This window comes from Brachyhypopomus gauderio, chromosome 3 (genome assembly GCF_052324685.1).
Source record: "Brachyhypopomus gauderio isolate BG-103 chromosome 3, BGAUD_0.2, whole genome shotgun sequence".
Lineage (NCBI taxonomy): Eukaryota > Metazoa > Chordata > Actinopteri > Gymnotiformes > Hypopomidae > Brachyhypopomus > Brachyhypopomus gauderio.
Window position 1 is genome coordinate 9984755 of NC_135213.1, and position 18096 is coordinate 10002850.

Below are 18096 nucleotides of genomic sequence, written 5' to 3' on the forward strand. Positions count from 1 at the left end.
CTGTGAGCTGGGCTCATCTGGCCAAACTGGAAAGCTGTAACACAATACACCCCACGCGTAGCCCTGACACACACTGCAGAAATGAAAGTTTTGTTTCGACGGAAACGCAAAACCCTTCATTTGGAATACAGGGTCCTGTTTTTAGACTACATCGATAAAGATGAAGTTGAAAAAGAACATAAGTGCAGTAAGCCAAACCAATGGAACGGGATTTTTGGAAGTCGGAAAGATGGTGTCGTGAAAGTAATATTGATCCTGTTTACGTCCCACTCATAGCAGAGCGATGATGCGATGTATCTCGTTTTCTGCTCTGACCAGACGCAGACTCACTGTCGGACCACCAGTCACCTTTTAAAGTACGTCTGGACTCTGCTCTATCCTTAGAGTCCTATTCTTAGGTCTGTGGGGAGGAAGGTAATAAACACTTGGGCTATTCTTATAGAGATTTATTATGGTAGAGCGTGAAATTTTGTTTGGCTAGCTAAACTACATATAAAGGAATATTTCAGTCCAAAGAAACAACAGATGATGCACAGATGAGTGTTCTGCTCTGTAATAATTACAGCTCTATTTAATGATCATTAGTGTATAATTTGTGGTAGATAAGAGAATGCTCAGAAATCATCATGTTATTATTATGAGTAGGCCTATTACCAAAATTACCAGCAGAGATAAGTGGAGCAAATCTGCAAAGCTGAATGTCTGGTGCTCTTCCTGGAGAGACCAGGAGAGACCTGGAGAGACATACAGACCTAGTACCTGCAGAGACCCTCTGAACAGACTTCACTACACTTTAGGCAGTGACCTCTCGGCAACTGCAATAAAAACACAGTGATGCAGTGTGTGTAAGTGTATGTATACAGTATATACTGTATGTCTGTCTCTGTGTGTGTGTGTGTGTGTGTGTGTGTGTGTGTGTGTGTGTGTGTGTGTGTGTGTGTGTGTGCGTGCGTGTGTGCATGTGTGTGTGTGTGTATGTGTGTGCAAAGTTTCCTAAAGAATAAGGATGCTTCTGAGGTTTTATGAGATTAAACCAGTTTATAGTGTATTAAATCAATAGATGTTTAAAGTCTAAAATTCATTCCTAATGTTCTAATGTTCCAAGAGTGCAGATCAATTCTGCTTTCCTTAAATCTTTAATTACAGTACTCTAAGCAACCTAGAATCGTATTCAGATATTTAAGGTACTTGCAAATATTACCTATCATAGACAGCATGGTGAAGCCAGTAATTATGGGCTAATGTCACGTGCGAGGAATGGGGCAGGACGCCCAGTCGATTTCCAGAACGTACGTTTATTGACAGATACTCGCTACAAAGGTAGCAGACACGCCACATGCACGAAGTACACACAACAGACTCACACTGTCTCTAAACAAAGACGTGCACGGGATATTTGTCTACATTAAATAGACAAACTACATGAGACCTGAGTGATAACGAGACGAGCAACAGATGAGACCGATGAACACACTCACATACGATCACACCCACGGAAATACATATACGGACATGATTAAACGTAGACAACACGAACACACACCCAAAGGGAGGGGTCCGGGGCTGTATCATGACAGCTAATTCTGGGAAAAGGTCAATTTACAGACAAATCTAGATTACCTGTTTTTATTTTCTCATTATGTTTTTAAATATTTAGTAGGGATTTTTTCTTGTCATTGTCCTTAAAACATATTCATTATATAAAATCCTCTTGGCAATAAACAATCCTCATTTGAATTGAAAGGAAAATATTCACCATCTCATTCATGTGCCTTGATCCCTTTCAAGTTTACAAATGAGTGAAGCGATTGGAATGTCATTTAGACAGTAAGCGACCTGTAGCCTCATCACTGTAATACTTTTGCAATGACAACATGTTATTTTGTATCTCAAATAATTGATCGAAACTGAGGACATAACAACACTTCTACAGCAGGACTGACTGGGCTTGTGGCTAGAGACTGTGGTAAGCACACACTCAATTTGATATCTTCAGTCATGTAATGTTGATGGAGAGCGTTTGTTATTTGAATAAATCTGTCCATGTTACCATTATAGCCTTAGAAGTGTATCATGTGTCATTGATGTTTTTTTTAGCATTACTTCATAGCTTTCTGTTGAACTCAAGATGAACCCATGTCTCTTGTTTACAAACACATTTACATCATTAGGGCAATCACTACCTCAGAACACACACAAAGACACACACACACACGCACACAAAGACTACACTGTTTTGCACCAGGCGGTGCAGACAGGATAAGTTATATGTGTACTGTGTTTGACCATCAAGCCCTTTTAAAGATAAAAAATGTTTTTATGCATTTTAATCTAATTTTCTTTTCTTTTGCTGATGAAAAACCAACCTTAAGATTCACAGTTTACACCAGGTGCATGTGTGTAATCCCACAACAGTAGAAGGAGAGACTGCTGTCACACGTCGCTACAACTGCAAGTGTGAACAGAAACATACAAACACTGTACACTCTGTTGGGAGGTGTCATGACAGTGCAGTATGTGTAGATCTGTGTTTAATGTAAACACATAAATTTGTTTATTGTTAATATGGTACTGACTATTAAGGTGACTTTTTGCTTTCCCACTTAAATAACCTAAAAAAAAAAATAATGCAAAACGCTGCTACTGAAGTTTGAACTGCAGCATGTAAACCATGTCAACCATATTTGTTTGTCGGCAGCACAGAGGAGATATTTCCATAAACTCACATTGTAAATGTGGCTTGAGAACTGAGAACAGAGACAACTTACACCTCAGCACCAAGCAGCCAATTTACATGGTTCTGGCCTTGATGTAACCAAGGTTCAGGTTAATGTCAGAGGTGTGTTGACCACTAGGCTTAGGGTTAGTTTTAGCATTAGGCTTAGTGTTTGGTTAGGGTTAGGTTTAGGCAGTGGCAGACTTAGCAATTTGGGGGCTCAAGGCAAATTTAGCTAAGGGGCCCATCAACATTAATATGCTAGTCAGGGGGCCCCTACAGTGGGCTGCAGTAGGAGGGGCACAAGGCAGTTGCCTAGCAACGCCTCTATGCAAAGACCGCCTCTGGGTTTAGGGTTAGGGTTAGGATCAAGGAGCATTGTTTACCTTTTTGGGCAGTGTCAGACACAAGGAGCATGGATTAAATCACCGAACCCCACACTTCTGCCTTTCTCTATGATTGATTGATTGATTGATATAGATACTTTATTAATCCCCAATGGGGAAATTCAATTGTCCATTAATTATTAAGGCATTATGTATTTATTTATCAAACAAATCTGCATGTTTAATAGATTCTTACTTGAACTCATTGATAATTTAGTAACTGATGTGTTTTCTCTCCTGTGCACTGTTCAAACATGCATGTGCGGAGGCGGCACTGTTTCCTGTTGATATACTGCACCTTTGCATCTCAGAAAGCCTTTGAATATGCTGTTTCAAGCTGGTTTGCACTGGGAGAGCCTCTGTTCCCATTAGTACTCACCTGCACCCCTTCCCTTGCTCTTAATTGGTGTGTCTGCATGACTCCTGGGCCGTGTTTGCCTGGTTGCCCACGCCCTATCCCAGTGGGAATGCTTTGTGTTGTACCTAGCGATTTATCATTACATGCAACTTTCTCACATCACAGGAAATTATGGAGCAATTACTGCATTGCACACGTCGGACTTACCCGTCATATGTCTGTAAGAGTAATGTGGAAAATTAAGATTAATTCACATTAATAAATTTATTTAGCTAGAAAGATGAGAAAGTCTATGATTATTTTTATTATTATTAACGATGGATTCATATGTTTATTTTTGTGCAGGATTGATTGGATTAGTGAAGTGTCCTCTTCGTCCTTCTCACATTCTCCTGTGGGACTACAGGATGTCACAGAGGTGTCATTCTGGGGCTGCCAGCCTGGCTGTAGGAGAGGGGAACAGTGTGTTCTTTGTGTAGCACACACAAAGCTGGACCTGTATGAAGGTTCACGTTCCTCTGTGGGGACCTCCAGGAGGCAGGCCAAGAGTATGAGGCCCGGTCCCCACTCACCTGTTCAGCTACCGATCCACCTCCTAGCCTTCCAGAAACATCCTGCCCAAGCCGAAACTGCCAACAAAAGTGCCACAAACAGATATATAAACGATGTGGTGCAAAACGGTACGATCGTGGTGAATTCCTTTAACATTCAACGTTCAGCGTTCAGTGTCTAGTTCACAGAGAGACAGGTAACAGAGAAACAGGTGACAGTGTTCCAGGTTCCTGTTGACTGAGCTGAGGAAGGCCTTGCCCCATCAGACCTAACAAACTGTGCTTATAACTCCCGAGAGAGGAAAAAGCTTGAAATCTAAGCCATCCTTCCTTTACCTCCCTGATAGGAAAAAAATCAGTATTTACAGTTATTTAGAAGCAGTTTTGTTTGTTTTAAAGAAGGTTTGCTCATTATTTGCACCAGAGTGACTACTTCCATTTCTCTTTTTCATGATGTGTGTAATGTGGCATCAATCGAGAGACGCTACCTGATTCAGTTAATATGGGTAGATCATGATTCGGTTAAACATGGCAATGTGTTTGTTCAGCCTAAGTATGTGTAATCTTGTTTGAGCTGTCGGAAGTGTGACTGTGCTCAACACTTTCAGCCATGTGTGGGAGTATTAGAGAAGAAAGGTCAGGAATTCGCAGACCTTGTCAAACAGCAAACCAGCCAAAGATTCCCATTGATGATTGGGATTAATGTTCGTAAAGACGCTCATTCCCATCAGTCTCATTTAGACCTGGATAGAATGGGATGCTTAGGTTTCTGCATTCCCATCAGTCTCATTTAGACCAGAAGTCCTTGTTTTCACATCGGCCTTAATTTAAACTCACTGGTCCATTTCATGACCAGTCAGTCTGCCCCTTGGCCCGCTGGGAAATACCTGTCTGAGGTAAGCTGAGGATGGTTTCCAAGGCAACAGCTGGTAAGAGAAACCAAATCCAGAAGAGGCCAACGAACTTCAAAAACTTCTGTGTGTGTGTGTGTGTGTGTGTGTGTGTGTGTGTGTGTGTGTGTGTGTAGATGTGTATGTGTGTGCGCGTATTTGTGTGTGTAGGTGTGTAGGTGTGTATGTGTGTACAAGTATCTTCACCAGGGTTTCAGGGCCTTGTTTGTGTGTAATCAGTAAACGCACAGGTCAGGCAAAGTTACTGATTCTCAAGAACATTAGAATCCTCAAAGGGCTCCAATGTGTCGAGAATGAAATATTATTCTGTTCAATTAGAGGATTTTGCTGCAAAGATTACTCCTTCTTTAAATAACTAAAACATAACATTTTGAAAGTACCATATCTAAAACTTTGCACAGAATGGTTTAAAAGAAGTAATAACACTATCCTGCCAAGTGCCCAGTCTGAGCTGAATATGTTATGTTATATATATGTATATATATATATGTATATATGTATGTTATGTTATATATATGTTATATATATATTATGTTATAACATAATATATATGTTATGGTATGTTACGGAATTACAGACACTGGTCTAGAATGGCTATGTAATAAAGTAAATCTAAAACAGAAAGTATTGGACCACAAGGAAAACCTACCATTTACAACCAAGCAGTGGTGTTTAAATGCACCCTTCCCTCAAAAATAAAAGAATTCCACACAGATCAAACATTCCACATCAGTGACAATACACAGAAACCAAAAAGCACTCTGAAGCACAACTGTGTACATTTTATCTGAGTTGTGGGTCTACTTAAAACTCACCATTTTAGCAGAATAAATACTGCTGTACTGCACAGGGCCACACCTGGTCATGAGAGATCTCCACATACCATGTGTTCATAGGGAGACATGGCAACACGCACACCCAGCACTCTGAAAGCAGCTGCAGATATTTACCTGGCTGCTTCTCTTCAGATATCAGTATCAGCCCTGCACAATGGAAGTACATTCTGGCCACAGTGTCCCTGGACACAGGTTGGGAATCCAGGCCCCACTATTCATTTAAAGATAACAGCAACATATTCATTGACCAGAAACCTGTTTGCTCTAATGTGTGTGATGAATAACTCTGACATCACAGTATGTTTCTTGGGTAAACATGGGCAAGGTTTTATAGGGATGGAAAACTGTGTGTGTGTGTGTGTGTGTGTGTGTGTGTGTGTGTGTGTGTGTGTGTGAGAGTGTGTGTTCTCAGAGCCAAAGCCTATTTTCGGAGAGCATCAAAACATTTCAGCTTAAAACGTCCCTGGTATGTATGTTCAAGCCATGTTAATGCATGTAAATGATGCAGGAGTGCTTTTCTGGTCAGACCATTTGAAATATAAGGCTGGATTATTTGACATACAAGAACATGTGTCCTTGTATTTCGATCAGTCACTGTATTTTAGGCTGGCCATTGTTATCCCTGCCATAGTTGAAGGGGATCAAGAGTACAGTCAAATGCTGCCTGGGGTCGTGTTTAAGTCTGTCATACTCCAGCCATCACCCAGTCAAGAATCCAGTCACACCAGCACCGATCAAGCCTCAGAGTTACTTCCTTATCCACAATCATCAGAGTAATAATTGCATTCATTACATCCCCACCCTTCTCCACCACTCCCCACTGCTCCTCTTCTGTTACACCACCCTTCTCCACCACTCCCCACTGCTCCTCTTCTGTTACACCACCCTTCTCCACCACTCCCCACTGCTCCTCTTCTGTTACACCACCCTTCTCCACCACTGCTCCTCTTCTGTTTAACCCCCACCCTTCTCCACCACTCCCCACTGCTCCTCTTGTTTAACCCCCACCCTTCTCCACCACTCCCCACTGCTCCTCTTGTTTAACCCCCACCCTTCTCCACCACTCCCCACTGCTCCTCTTCTGTTTAACCCCCACCCTTCTCCACCACTCCCCACTGCTCCTCTTCTGTTTAACCCCCACCCTTCTCCACCACTGCTCCTCTTCTGTTACACCACCCTTCTCCACCACTCCCCACTGCTCCTCTTCTGTTACACCACCCTTCTCCACCACTCCCCACTGCTCCTCTTCTGTTACACCACCCTTCTCCACCACTCCCCACTGCTCCTCTTCTGTTTAACCCCCACCCTTCTCCACCCTTCTCCACCACTCCACCACTGCTCCTCTTCTGTTTAACCCCCACCCTTCTCCACTGCTTCCCATTCTGCCTGCAAAGCAAGACTGGCATGCTACTGAACTACTCATACATTTCCCTACCTGTTTAATTTTCTTTAGTAACTCCTGCCATTACGCTGTTGTCTCCATCGCTTTTGTCCTGCTCCTGTGTTCAGTGATGTCATGGGTCTATCGCTTCACGAAAGGTGATAGACAAGTACGAAGATTTGCTGTGTGTTGAGGGCATGGTGGTAGGGCTACAGACATGCTGATGCAACCTCACAGCCAGATGTTTAGATGGTTTAGACTGTACGGGTGCCATGGCCTTGCGGAGAAGCTCAACACAAGGGCAGATTACAGGCGTCAGCGTGACCAGCTGGGAGCTGCGTGTAGGTCCCTGGAGATGTGCCGTGTTGTTTCTATGGACATGCTTCTTGAGCATGCAGCGCCCGTGGGAGCTCCTGGCTTCCGTTCTCCCACAGGCACACACACACACACACACACACACACACACACACACACACACACATTGGCAAGCTTCACTCAGAGCTTTGAGGGGTTAAAGGCTGGGGCAGACACACCATTACAAAGGCATGCCACATCACTGAGTCTGTATTCTTATTAAAGAACACAGCATGGTGGTGTTGTCACTCCCCTGGTATACACTGAACTGGTCTCTGAATCCACAACTATGTTCAGATTGGTTTCAGGATTGACTGGAATCTGGTTAAGTGGCTTTCGAGAAGGCAAATAAGGAATGTTAAAAAGACGGTTATAGTGACTAACGTAGCTATAGCGTTTCAGGTTATCCTATCTCCAAATTTGCTCAGAATTTGTTTCACTATAAACACCACAAATTTGTCATGTACATGAGGCCTGCATATGTATTCAGTACGCTGCTGTTTTCAAAGCATACTCTGGTCACCCACTGAATGCCAGTAGTTAAAAGTAGAACTTTAATGGTTGCAATGTTGACACAACAAATGTCCTGCTGCAGCTCTGGGGCAGGGGCAACAACATGTAAAGAAACTTTAGTGAAACTGATTATGTCAAATATATATGTAATGATTTACACCAGGCCAAAAGAATTTACTTCCGCCACACCTGGATCTCATATTTAGGTATTAATGATGACCTTGATTAACTGGTTTATATGTGTTAGATTAAAGTTAAACCTCACTTGTCCAGGACTTGATCTGAACATCTTGTAGGCAAGTACTTTGAAAGTCTGTCCTGTTTGGATTTCTTAGTGCATCTTTTTTATTCCCATTACTTTCTTTTGGAAATGTCAATGAAATCCTGACACTGCCTTCATGCCACTCTTACAAGTAGACTTTAAGTAATTATTCACCAGTCCAGTGTACAAGTGTTACATCGGAATCTGAGACCATTTAATACTGTGACCGCAAACCGCTATTGCCCATGCTCTGCCTGTGTGTTGTCGAGGAAAGGCAAGAATAACGTTTAGCCTACATATACAACTCATAAATGTTGCCGTTCAGATTACTCCATGTCAAAACTTGTAACCGCTGGATGTCATTGCTTCCTGTGGGAGAAGAGGCAACGTCGTTCAGTAGAAAGTACAAAAATTACGTTAACGTTTTAGCCAAAAAGATTTAGAATAAACGTATTTATTTTTATTCTTTCAACGTTACGTAATATTACACTTAAACTTCAGAACCGTTTATTTGTTTCTGCATGCATGAGGAACATGTCATTTAGGCCTAATCTTTTAGAATAGACTTACATTTACTTCCTTCTAAACTATAATAAATGATTGAGTACCTATGTGCAATTATCAGAATATCTGTGAACAATACCTTTTTACTCAACAACACACGTGCAGAAAATGTGCCACAGAATTTGGTGGTCAGAGATTTCGGTGTAACACCGGCATACATATGAGAGTACGTTGGTATACGCATGGTAACGGTATTACAAGCAACTGGATCCAGACACTTACGGACATCTACAGTGAATACTCGGTATCGCAGCACAAAACACGTGCGCACCAGAGACCCAACCCTTCGAGTTCCTGCAAAAATTCAACTGGTTCAACGAATTTTCTCTCTGTATTCTGATTGGTCACCCGGTGGAAAAACGTACGTCCGTCACTGCAGAGGTCATAGTTGACAACAATGGATGCCCCCGTTCAAAACAAGTCAGCTCTCTGAGAATGAAATAAAACCCTTTTGTACAGCAGCACTGAATATTAGAATAATTACAGGTCGACATGACTGTATGTTTTTTTTGTTCTACTCCGCTTATAGGATGGCTGTTAAAAAAATTTCATGTTTGCTAAAGGTGTGTATCTTAAAATGCCCGACCTTTATTCAATTGTGTGAAATCTCTGGAAATACTTTCATGTTGTACACACATATAATCGACGATCTGTCTTCTGCGGCTCTGCTTCTGAAGTCGTATCCTTATATCTATATACGTTAGCAAGCTTTGTAGCCGCCATTTAAATATGTTCTGATAACATTGACAAATTAGCTCTATTAATTCAAGCTACATGAGTAAGCTGCTTAGGGTATAGCCGTGCACATTCAAGTTAGACTTGTAGACCTGTTTGCCCACAAGCAGCTAACCTAACTATATGTGCTTCGTTTATTCACAGCTGTACATTTTCCACCTGGCGCCTACTGCACCTGTAACTAAGAAGTGCTTGATCAGTACTTCGCTGTCTCAGAACAGTCCAATACACTATGTTACTCGTCACTTGCATTACCAAAGCCAAGATGAATCTGATCCGCCAGCCCTAAGCCAGTCAGCAGCGTCAGCAAGTTCACGCGCAGGCGATATTGCACAGTGTGGACAGAGAATTTCCGAACTTGCAAACCCGGGTCCCCCGGCCCCTCCCACGTACTGTTGCATGAGCGGGTGCCATAACTGCGTGTGGATTGAGTATGCTGAACAGCTGCTAAAATACTACAGTGATGGTGGCGAAAAAGCCCTGGCTGCTATGGAAGAGAATGTTCAAGACGAGAACCTCAAGACTTACCTCCGAATGGAAATTAGACTCCTCAAGGGCCAGTGATCTTGTTCTGTTTGATTTCATGCAAGATGGGTGCCACAGATAGTACAGCATACTATATTGCATGTTTCATAATATTCTGAAACTTTTATTTATTTATTTATTATAGCCTAATCCCTGATATTGGCACATATAAGGAGCATCTTAATATGCATAGGATTGCATTACTTTGAACGTGTGAATGTGCTGACCGTGAGAAGTTTGTGTGCAGATATGTGTTGGGGGATTCTTTTAGGTCATGGGACCAGAGTTGTAAAAAGAAAGAAGTGATAAACCTCTGTCTCGAGGTTTTATCATTTCTGCAACAAAATGATACAGTTCTTCTAGAAACCTTCATTTCGAATTATGCAGAGATGCAGAGATGATGGATAGTCTCAGGTTGAAGATTCTGCTAATGTGGTTTTTGTCTTACATTCATGGTCAAGCATTTGTGGTATTTCTGTTTTATACCCAATAGGTCAACATAGTGAGTAAACTTATTGATTTTGTACACTGACAAAAATGTATGAATTGGCATATTGATTCAAGGTAATATTTTTTGAATTCTGCATTATCCACACTCCACATAATAATCATGACACATAAATACTGAATCTCCTATGAATGGAATGGGAACAACAGCCAGTCCATACCTCTGTGGTGGAAATGGTTTCAATCTGAAACAATATTACAAACAAGAACAACTCTGTACTCAGATTAGGGAAGAGCGAGGTCAAACGTTATTGAGGAATTCCTTTGACTTTCTGTTGCACACACCACACAAGCATCTGCAAGAGAGTCCCGAGCTCTCTTCACACAGATGTCTAATATCATTTCAGACTTTCGGCTTCTTCTCTGCTCTTCCTGTCTGCTGACTGCCACCTGTGCTTCTTTCTGAGAAGACAGCTCTAATCCTGTCTTCTTTCCTGTTATCTCTGTGGCCTTTTCACATCTCTTCGTACACCCTGTTCTTTTACTCATGGTTCAGTTAATGTTTATTTCCTCAAGAGATTATTCTTTTTTTTTTTTGCAAGAACAAACATTCTTTCACTTCTCCAATCACAGGACTACATTAAACAAACACCACCCCACTCACCACAAGACATTTGGTTTTTAAATTTAAAATTTAAATTTGGAAAGTAAGATATGTATTCTATTTAAGAATAAGCATTTCTAATCATTTGTGTTCTGTTTAAAAATTCTAATTGTTTTCCGTTTTCCTCTGGAATTTCAGCTTTTTCAGTAAAAAGGTAAACTTCATATATCAGCTGTTATTTTGTTTATGTATATCCTAACATCTTTCACTGATTCCTTAATTAAATATATCCTGGCACAGTGCATACTCTTAAATTATATTTAATTACTGATTAACGTGAATATTTATTTTACAATTGAATATTTATTTTACAATAGGGTCTCAATGACAGCAGCCCTCTCGGATACCTAGCAGCACAGAATATTTTCAAGATGGCTGTTTCCATGTAGGGTTCATGGTTTCCTTGGTGACAGTGCCACTGATCCATGTATCCTTGTATCCAGCAGGGCCAGACTAGCTGGAGCAGCAATCAGTAGGTGGGGTTGTAATCCAGTAGACGGTGTTGTGATCCAGTAGGCGGGGTTGTGATCTAGTAGGCGGGGCTGTGATCCAGCAGCCTGACTGGATGAGTCTGTGCCCTCTGGTAAATGACGTAATATGAGAATACAACCAAAACACATCTGTCCGATAAGATAAGAGAGGGAAATTACGTTGTCACTGTGACTTCTTTTAGAGGCATATTGACCTCGTAACTGTGGTATCATTACAAACTTTTTTACTTCAAAAATTGTTTTTGACAACTTAAGTTTTTATCAAGTTCTGTTGCAAATTGAAACAGAAAATAATGAATGCACATATCATAATCCATAACATAACTTTATTACTAAACAGGTACAAAGAGGAATAAAGGAATACTAGGAATAAAGAGTACTGCTCTGTGGCCTAGAGGTCAGCACTCATGAATATTCAGAATAAAGAGTATAGCTCTGTGGCCTAGAGGTCAGCACTCAGGAATATTCAGAATATAGAGTATTGTTCTGTGGCCTGGAGGTCAGTACCCATGAATATTCAGAATAAAGAGTATTGCTCTGTGACCTGGAGGTCAGCAATGATGAATATTTTCGTATATATTCTGTGCTGCTGTGGAGTCCCAAGCTCCAGGCTTCTGCTGCCTTCACTCAAGAGTCACACTGCAAAAAAAAAAGACTTAGCAGTGCTGTCATGAGCCCAGTAAGAGGAGTTTGACAAACTTTAATCATCATTATAAAGCTTTCAAAATGATGCAGAACATTTAAAATGGGATATTTTATCACCATTTTTTCTGTATATAAAGACAAATTAATTGTTTTGCCATATGCACAGATACAGTTCTGGTTCTTGGTCTTTCATAGAGGTCACCGAAGAGTCAATGAATGATGGATCATCTGATCACTCAAAAAATGTGATATAATTCTATGTAATTATATAATACAATACTGTTCCTTCATATAGTTGAAAGTGTTTATTTAAAAAAATGCATGTATGCTATAAGGGTATTAGGGTATAAATCTAGTTAAAGAGTATTGTTTTCAGATTGACATGGACATATGTCTGACAGCAGTCAATAAAAAGGCATTTGATTAGAAGTGGATGGATACAGATAAAGTAATGAAGCAAAAATAATACTTACCTTTAGCTCATCACATGTACTCAGTGGATTAATCCACAGCCCTGGAGCAGGAGATGTTATAGTGCTGATGTGTTATACAACCATCCATTGTATGTGTTTGTGTGTGTGTGTGTGTGTGTGTGTGTGTGTGTGTACGTGTGTACGTGTGTACGTGTGTGCTTGTATTTAGGAGACATGCACTCCCACACGTGTTTTACATGTTAATGCAAGTAGCATAATCCAGGCACTGAACACGGCACAGTGTTTGGATTACTGCTGTCTGGATTGAACTCAATCTTGCAAAGTGCTCAGTACCAAAGAATGTGTGGCTGTTTGTGCAGAGTAAGACTGCAGGGCAGAACAGATGGGCTCTGCGGCATAAACACTTCCCAGAACACCACAGGCTGCTGATCAGTGTCCAGAGGGTTCCTCATCCATGAGAATCACCACAGACTATAAGAGCTGGATGTTTCTGGATGTCACTTAATCTGATAAATGATGTGCTTATCCTAGCAATACAAGACTAATCTCAAACAGAAGTATTCTAAAAAAGATTTTACTTATTATAAACTTGTTTCCTTTATCCCTTTATCGCTTTAGTTAGTGCAGATAGGTAGTTAAATACGTTTTGAGTATAATTTGTTACTCTGCATTCCGTTCTATTAATTGAGTCATTAAAAATGTAGAATATGTAGTATATATATGGAGATTTAGTATATATATGGAGAGTAGACTACACAAAGGCCTATACAAAGGCCTTACACACCAACACTGATGTGCTGGAGCCAGCAAACATAAAATCCTTAACTGTACAAAACAGAAAAACGACACACAAGCACACGCAGCCACAGAAAGACACACACACACACACACAGTATACTGCTTACCACACTGATATGGGATCAGTGGTGGTAAGCATCCCTCGCGTCATCAGATGCTGGATCAGAGGGTTTAAAAGGTTTGTAAGTCCCATTACAACCCCCAGAGAAAGCCCAGCATAGACACCCCTCATCCAGCAGTGACACAGACAGAACACGTTCACTCATCCCTCATTCAATCACTCCCCGGATGAACCACTGCAGTGGTGAGTAGAATTACAGAATTCTATGTAATACGACTCAGTCAGTAGAATTCTAGAATGTGGTGGAGTTATGGGGTGGAGGTTCCATGTGACAGGGTGAAGAGAAGCATTTTTATGATGAACTCTTTCCATCAGAATACTGGGTTTTAGCAGTCAAATGAGAGAGTGATAGCTGAGAAAAACAGACACGGAAGCAAAGGAAAACAGAGTGCAAAGGAAAACAGATAATTTGCCTAGAAATTAGGAATGTAAAAGTTTATTTTAGAAATGATAATTTTTTATTAATTATTATTATTTCAGTGATAAATGGTAATCAATTGTACTTTACACATTGTTTCTAAAGAGAAGCTATGGGAGTTGATTGGTTTGAACAATCACTGGTCTTACAAATTGTTTAATTTTTAAATGTTTTTATTTGCAAAGTTCATTCACAGGGTTCACAAAACACAATCACTACCAATTTATTTTGGATTTTTTTTTGCATTGACTACTACCATATTGCACCAAATCATCTATCCGTCTCTTGTAACCTCCACATATGCCTTCTCACATATGTAGTTTAAAAATTACAGTGGGGGATCTAAGACCTCAGATGTATTTTGCACATTCAGCATGTTCAATCTGTTCTCTACTTAATGAGATTAATCTGGGGCCTGCTTGTCTGCATGGGGAGACTAGTGCACTTCTTAACTTTAGCCCTGGATTACACAAAATGGGTCACCTATGGCAGCACATTTGTCTAGAGTGCCACCTTGTGGCATCTTGCTGCACAGCAGGCATTAGCGTGACAGGACAGGAATACAGGGTGACAGGAGAGGCTTTATGAAAGCAGAGGTTGATAAGTGCACCGTTGTGGGGATTTTCACAGTGTTCAGCTGTTAAAAAACTGGACTAGTATTCAGAAAGTTGTCACTTCAGTCCTCACCATTACCAAATGACCACTAACAACTAATGTTAGGCCCCTTATCAACAGCCTTAACTCTCAATTAATTGAATTGTACTCAGTCACAATTATAAGCTACTTTTTGTGTGCTAAATGCAGTAAATGTTATGTGACAAACTCTACATGTAAAAGTGGTAGCCATTATTGCTAATTCAGTGATTTGCATTTTATTCTGTGTATTTCCTTGTGTTCTCTCAGTGTTGGACTGAAGTGGGTCGAACCAAATCCACCAGCAACAACCGTTGAGGAAGCAGCACAACACTGCTAACTCTAACTACTAACCATGAACCTGGAGCCTCCCAAAGCAGAGGTCAAAGCAGCCACCCGTGTAACGGGCGGTCCAGCCACACCACGCAAAGGGCCACCGAAGTTCAAACAGAGACAGACCCGTCAGTTCAAAAGCAAGCCGCCCAAGAAGGGGATCCAGGGGTGAGTCTCACAGCTCAGCCGTTCACACCGCACTGTTTGGCTTTAGCTGTGGGAAATCTCTTGTGGTTGACCTGTGGTACTATGCTGGGAATCCTGAAGATATTAAAGTTAATGGGCTCTAATAGTTGGTGTACTCTGTAGTCCTGTCATTTATTTGCAATCATATCTTTACCTCTACCTCCACTTGTGTTATTAGGTTCGGAGATGACATCCCAGGAATGGAAGGGTTAGGCACTGGTAAGTGCAATCACACATCACCCCACTGCATATCCTACTCACGTGTGTTTTAGTGGCTTCTCAATTGACATCATCTTTATTCTTGGTTGACCTTCTTTGAAGTCCTTGGGCGCGTATTACAGTTTATACAACACCAGAACATAAAAGACATAAGTAAGATTAACCAGGCTTGGTGTAGTCCTCTTGACAAGCTGCTTAGCAATACCACAATGAGGCTGAGAACAATGAAAAGGTTTTCCACAGACAGTACAATTCAATCCAAGGCTAAGCTTTAACTTGTGTCCATGAAGTCAAAGGTTGTTAGAGGGGTTTGTTGTGATTTCATGCTGGCATGTCTTTCCCTGCAGACATCACTGTCATCTGCCCTTGGGAGGCCTTCAGTCACCTGGAGCTGCACGAGCTGGCTCAGTATGGAATCATCTGAGTCCTCCATCCTTCCCATCATCTACTGTGTTGTTTAGAATCCCTTTTCTTTTTCTGCCTCTATCATATAACACATTCAAGAACAGCAAAAAGGAAAATGAGGAAAAAGTCTTAACATAAACAAAAACTCTCTTCTAACCCACATCCCACCCTCCCCAGAGTCTTTGTTTGCTGCAGTCATATCTGTTTTCAGCTCACTTTCCAAATTGTGTTCCATTTTTTTAGTGGTATAACCAATACCTATCTTGCCCTTTTTCCTTCCTGTTTCTCCTATTCTTCTGCTAATTGATACAGAATTAAACTTGAAAAAAAGAAAGAAGCTTGAGCTATTTGATCTGTTTAATTATTGGATTTCTGTACAATGGTAGACTCTCACAAAGAACTCCAAACCTTCTTATTGTCTATTCATCTTCTCTTGTCCTGCGTTTCCTCTTTATTTCTTACCTTCTTAACTTCTTTAACCAAACCCTTCTTCCTGGCATACACTCAGGGATTAAAATTAAGCTATTTTGAGAGTAAGAAAATCTTTTTTGATTAATTGTTTGCTTGCTATTGTAATGTTGTTTCCCCCTCATCATACACCCTCTACTTTTGGGCATTGAATAACTATAGAAAAGTGAGTGGACTAAATTTTGTAGGACACAGATCCAATGCAGAAAGTGAGGCACACGTGGCAGACATGTGAGACTCAATCAGCGGCAGGCCTGCTGCTCTCCAAGCTGCATGATTCACGTTGTCCTTCTGTCTGTGTGTACTGTGTAGTCTGGGTCCTGGCTGACCATGACAGTACTAGCGATATATATATATATATTTTTGCATCTCTTCTATCTGCTTTTTTTTGTAGAGTTATTCCTTATGCAAATAATCCTGTGTTGTTCACTATTGCTGCTTTTCTTCTGTGTCCACCTATAAGTATACTTTATTTATTGTATTTCTTTGCTGAGTTCATTTTCTTATTTTCTACACTTGCTTCTTCACTAAGCTTAATAATTTTATTGTAATAAGCTTAATTTATTATTGCATCTTTATTTATATCAAACTCCATATTCTATTCACAAAACTTTTTATTTAACCTATAATTTTGACTGTGTCCTTCTTTCCAATATGTGTGCTGGCAGTTTGCTAGTAACATGCTTATCTGTTGCATCTGTTTCATCTTCTCATCCTGTGTTTTGTTAACTTGTAGTTGATTCATCTATAATTTTATAATTATGGACATCACTGTATACTCATGTTTGCAGAATTTTTTTATTAAATAATGCAATTATTTGGATAGTACATAGCCTATTGCTGCCCTTTCGTACACCTCTGTACCTTCACTGTCAGTCAGCACTTAACAGTATTTAACAGCCACATTTAACTACCTGGATGTCTTGCTATGTTTGCAGTGAAAGGTCTCATACCTGGTTTACCCATACACTCTGACTGAGAGATGGCAACCTCACAAAAAAATTCACAGCTTAGATATAATAGATAATGATTGTTGTAATCAGGGACTGATGTAAAGGTGTTTCATCCCCACAGGATGAGATCAAAATAAACCTCAAAAAAGATTGAAATAATGTTTGTTCATTACAAGTGCAAGTCTCCCAGATATAGTACACCTCACACATCACCATTTATCAAGCAAAACCAAATAGTTTTAATAAACCACCTCATTTCATCTGATCTACATGAGTTGAAAATGTTGAATAAGATGTAAGACTCTGACAAGTGTGGTTTCATTTTGTCCATGATAATGAAGAAATTTGCTATAACAAGTAAGTGTACTGTCCACCTCTGCTCCACAAACCTAAGCCTTCTCATATTTGCCCCACATTGGATATGAGTACACCTGGATATGTTACAGTAATAATAATAATAATAATAATAATAATAATAATAATAATAATAATAAGAAGAAGAAGAAGAAGAAGAAGAATAGTTGTTGTTATACATTGCAAGACTAATTAATATTTCTGTAATAAACTATCCACTCCAAAATGGTTGCAGTTGCCATCTTCAGCTCAATGCATCATCACGCGTCAATGCATTTTACATCCCTAGTTAGGAATCATGTTACTTGAGCAAGTGACTGTGTGGGGCTTGAGAGTTTGCATCCCCTCCACAAAAAAACACAGGGGACAAAAAGCTGTGGGTCCTTAGGGTCCTATTACATATTTCAAGTAAAGAAAATGTTCATCATAACAGAT

At 40.4% G+C, this 18096-nt stretch overlaps 1 protein-coding gene and 1 long non-coding RNA gene across 3 annotated transcripts; one reads left to right on the plus strand and one right to left on the minus strand.

Moving 5' to 3' along the window:
- Positions 1 to 3793: 3793 nt before the first annotated feature.
- On the minus strand, positions 3794 to 7419 carry LOC143509719 (uncharacterized). Its single transcript, XR_013129749.1, has 3 exons — positions 7194 to 7419; positions 4033 to 4089; positions 3794 to 3904 (listed from the first exon to the last, which is right to left on the minus strand). It is a non-coding gene; the product is annotated as an uncharacterized LOC143509719 (long non-coding RNA).
- A 2712-nt stretch (positions 7420 to 10131) lies between these two features.
- Positions 10132 to 17420, plus strand: pde6gb (phosphodiesterase 6G, cGMP-specific, rod, gamma, paralog b). Of its 2 annotated transcripts, none has more exons than XM_076999384.1 (4): positions 10132 to 14825; positions 15014 to 15244; positions 15441 to 15481; positions 15829 to 17420. In XM_076999384.1, exons 2-4 carry the CDS (start codon positions 15099 to 15101, stop codon positions 15903 to 15905), a joined length of 264 nt encoding a protein of 87 aa, XP_076855499.1. In that variant the 5' UTR covers positions 10132 to 14825; positions 15014 to 15098; the 3' UTR covers positions 15906 to 17420. The 2 variants fall into 2 exon arrangements, with proteins under 2 accessions (XP_076855499.1, XP_076855498.1); XM_076999383.1 differs by having other exon boundaries at positions 10132 to 13875.
- Positions 17421 to 18096: the final 676 nt, after the last annotated feature.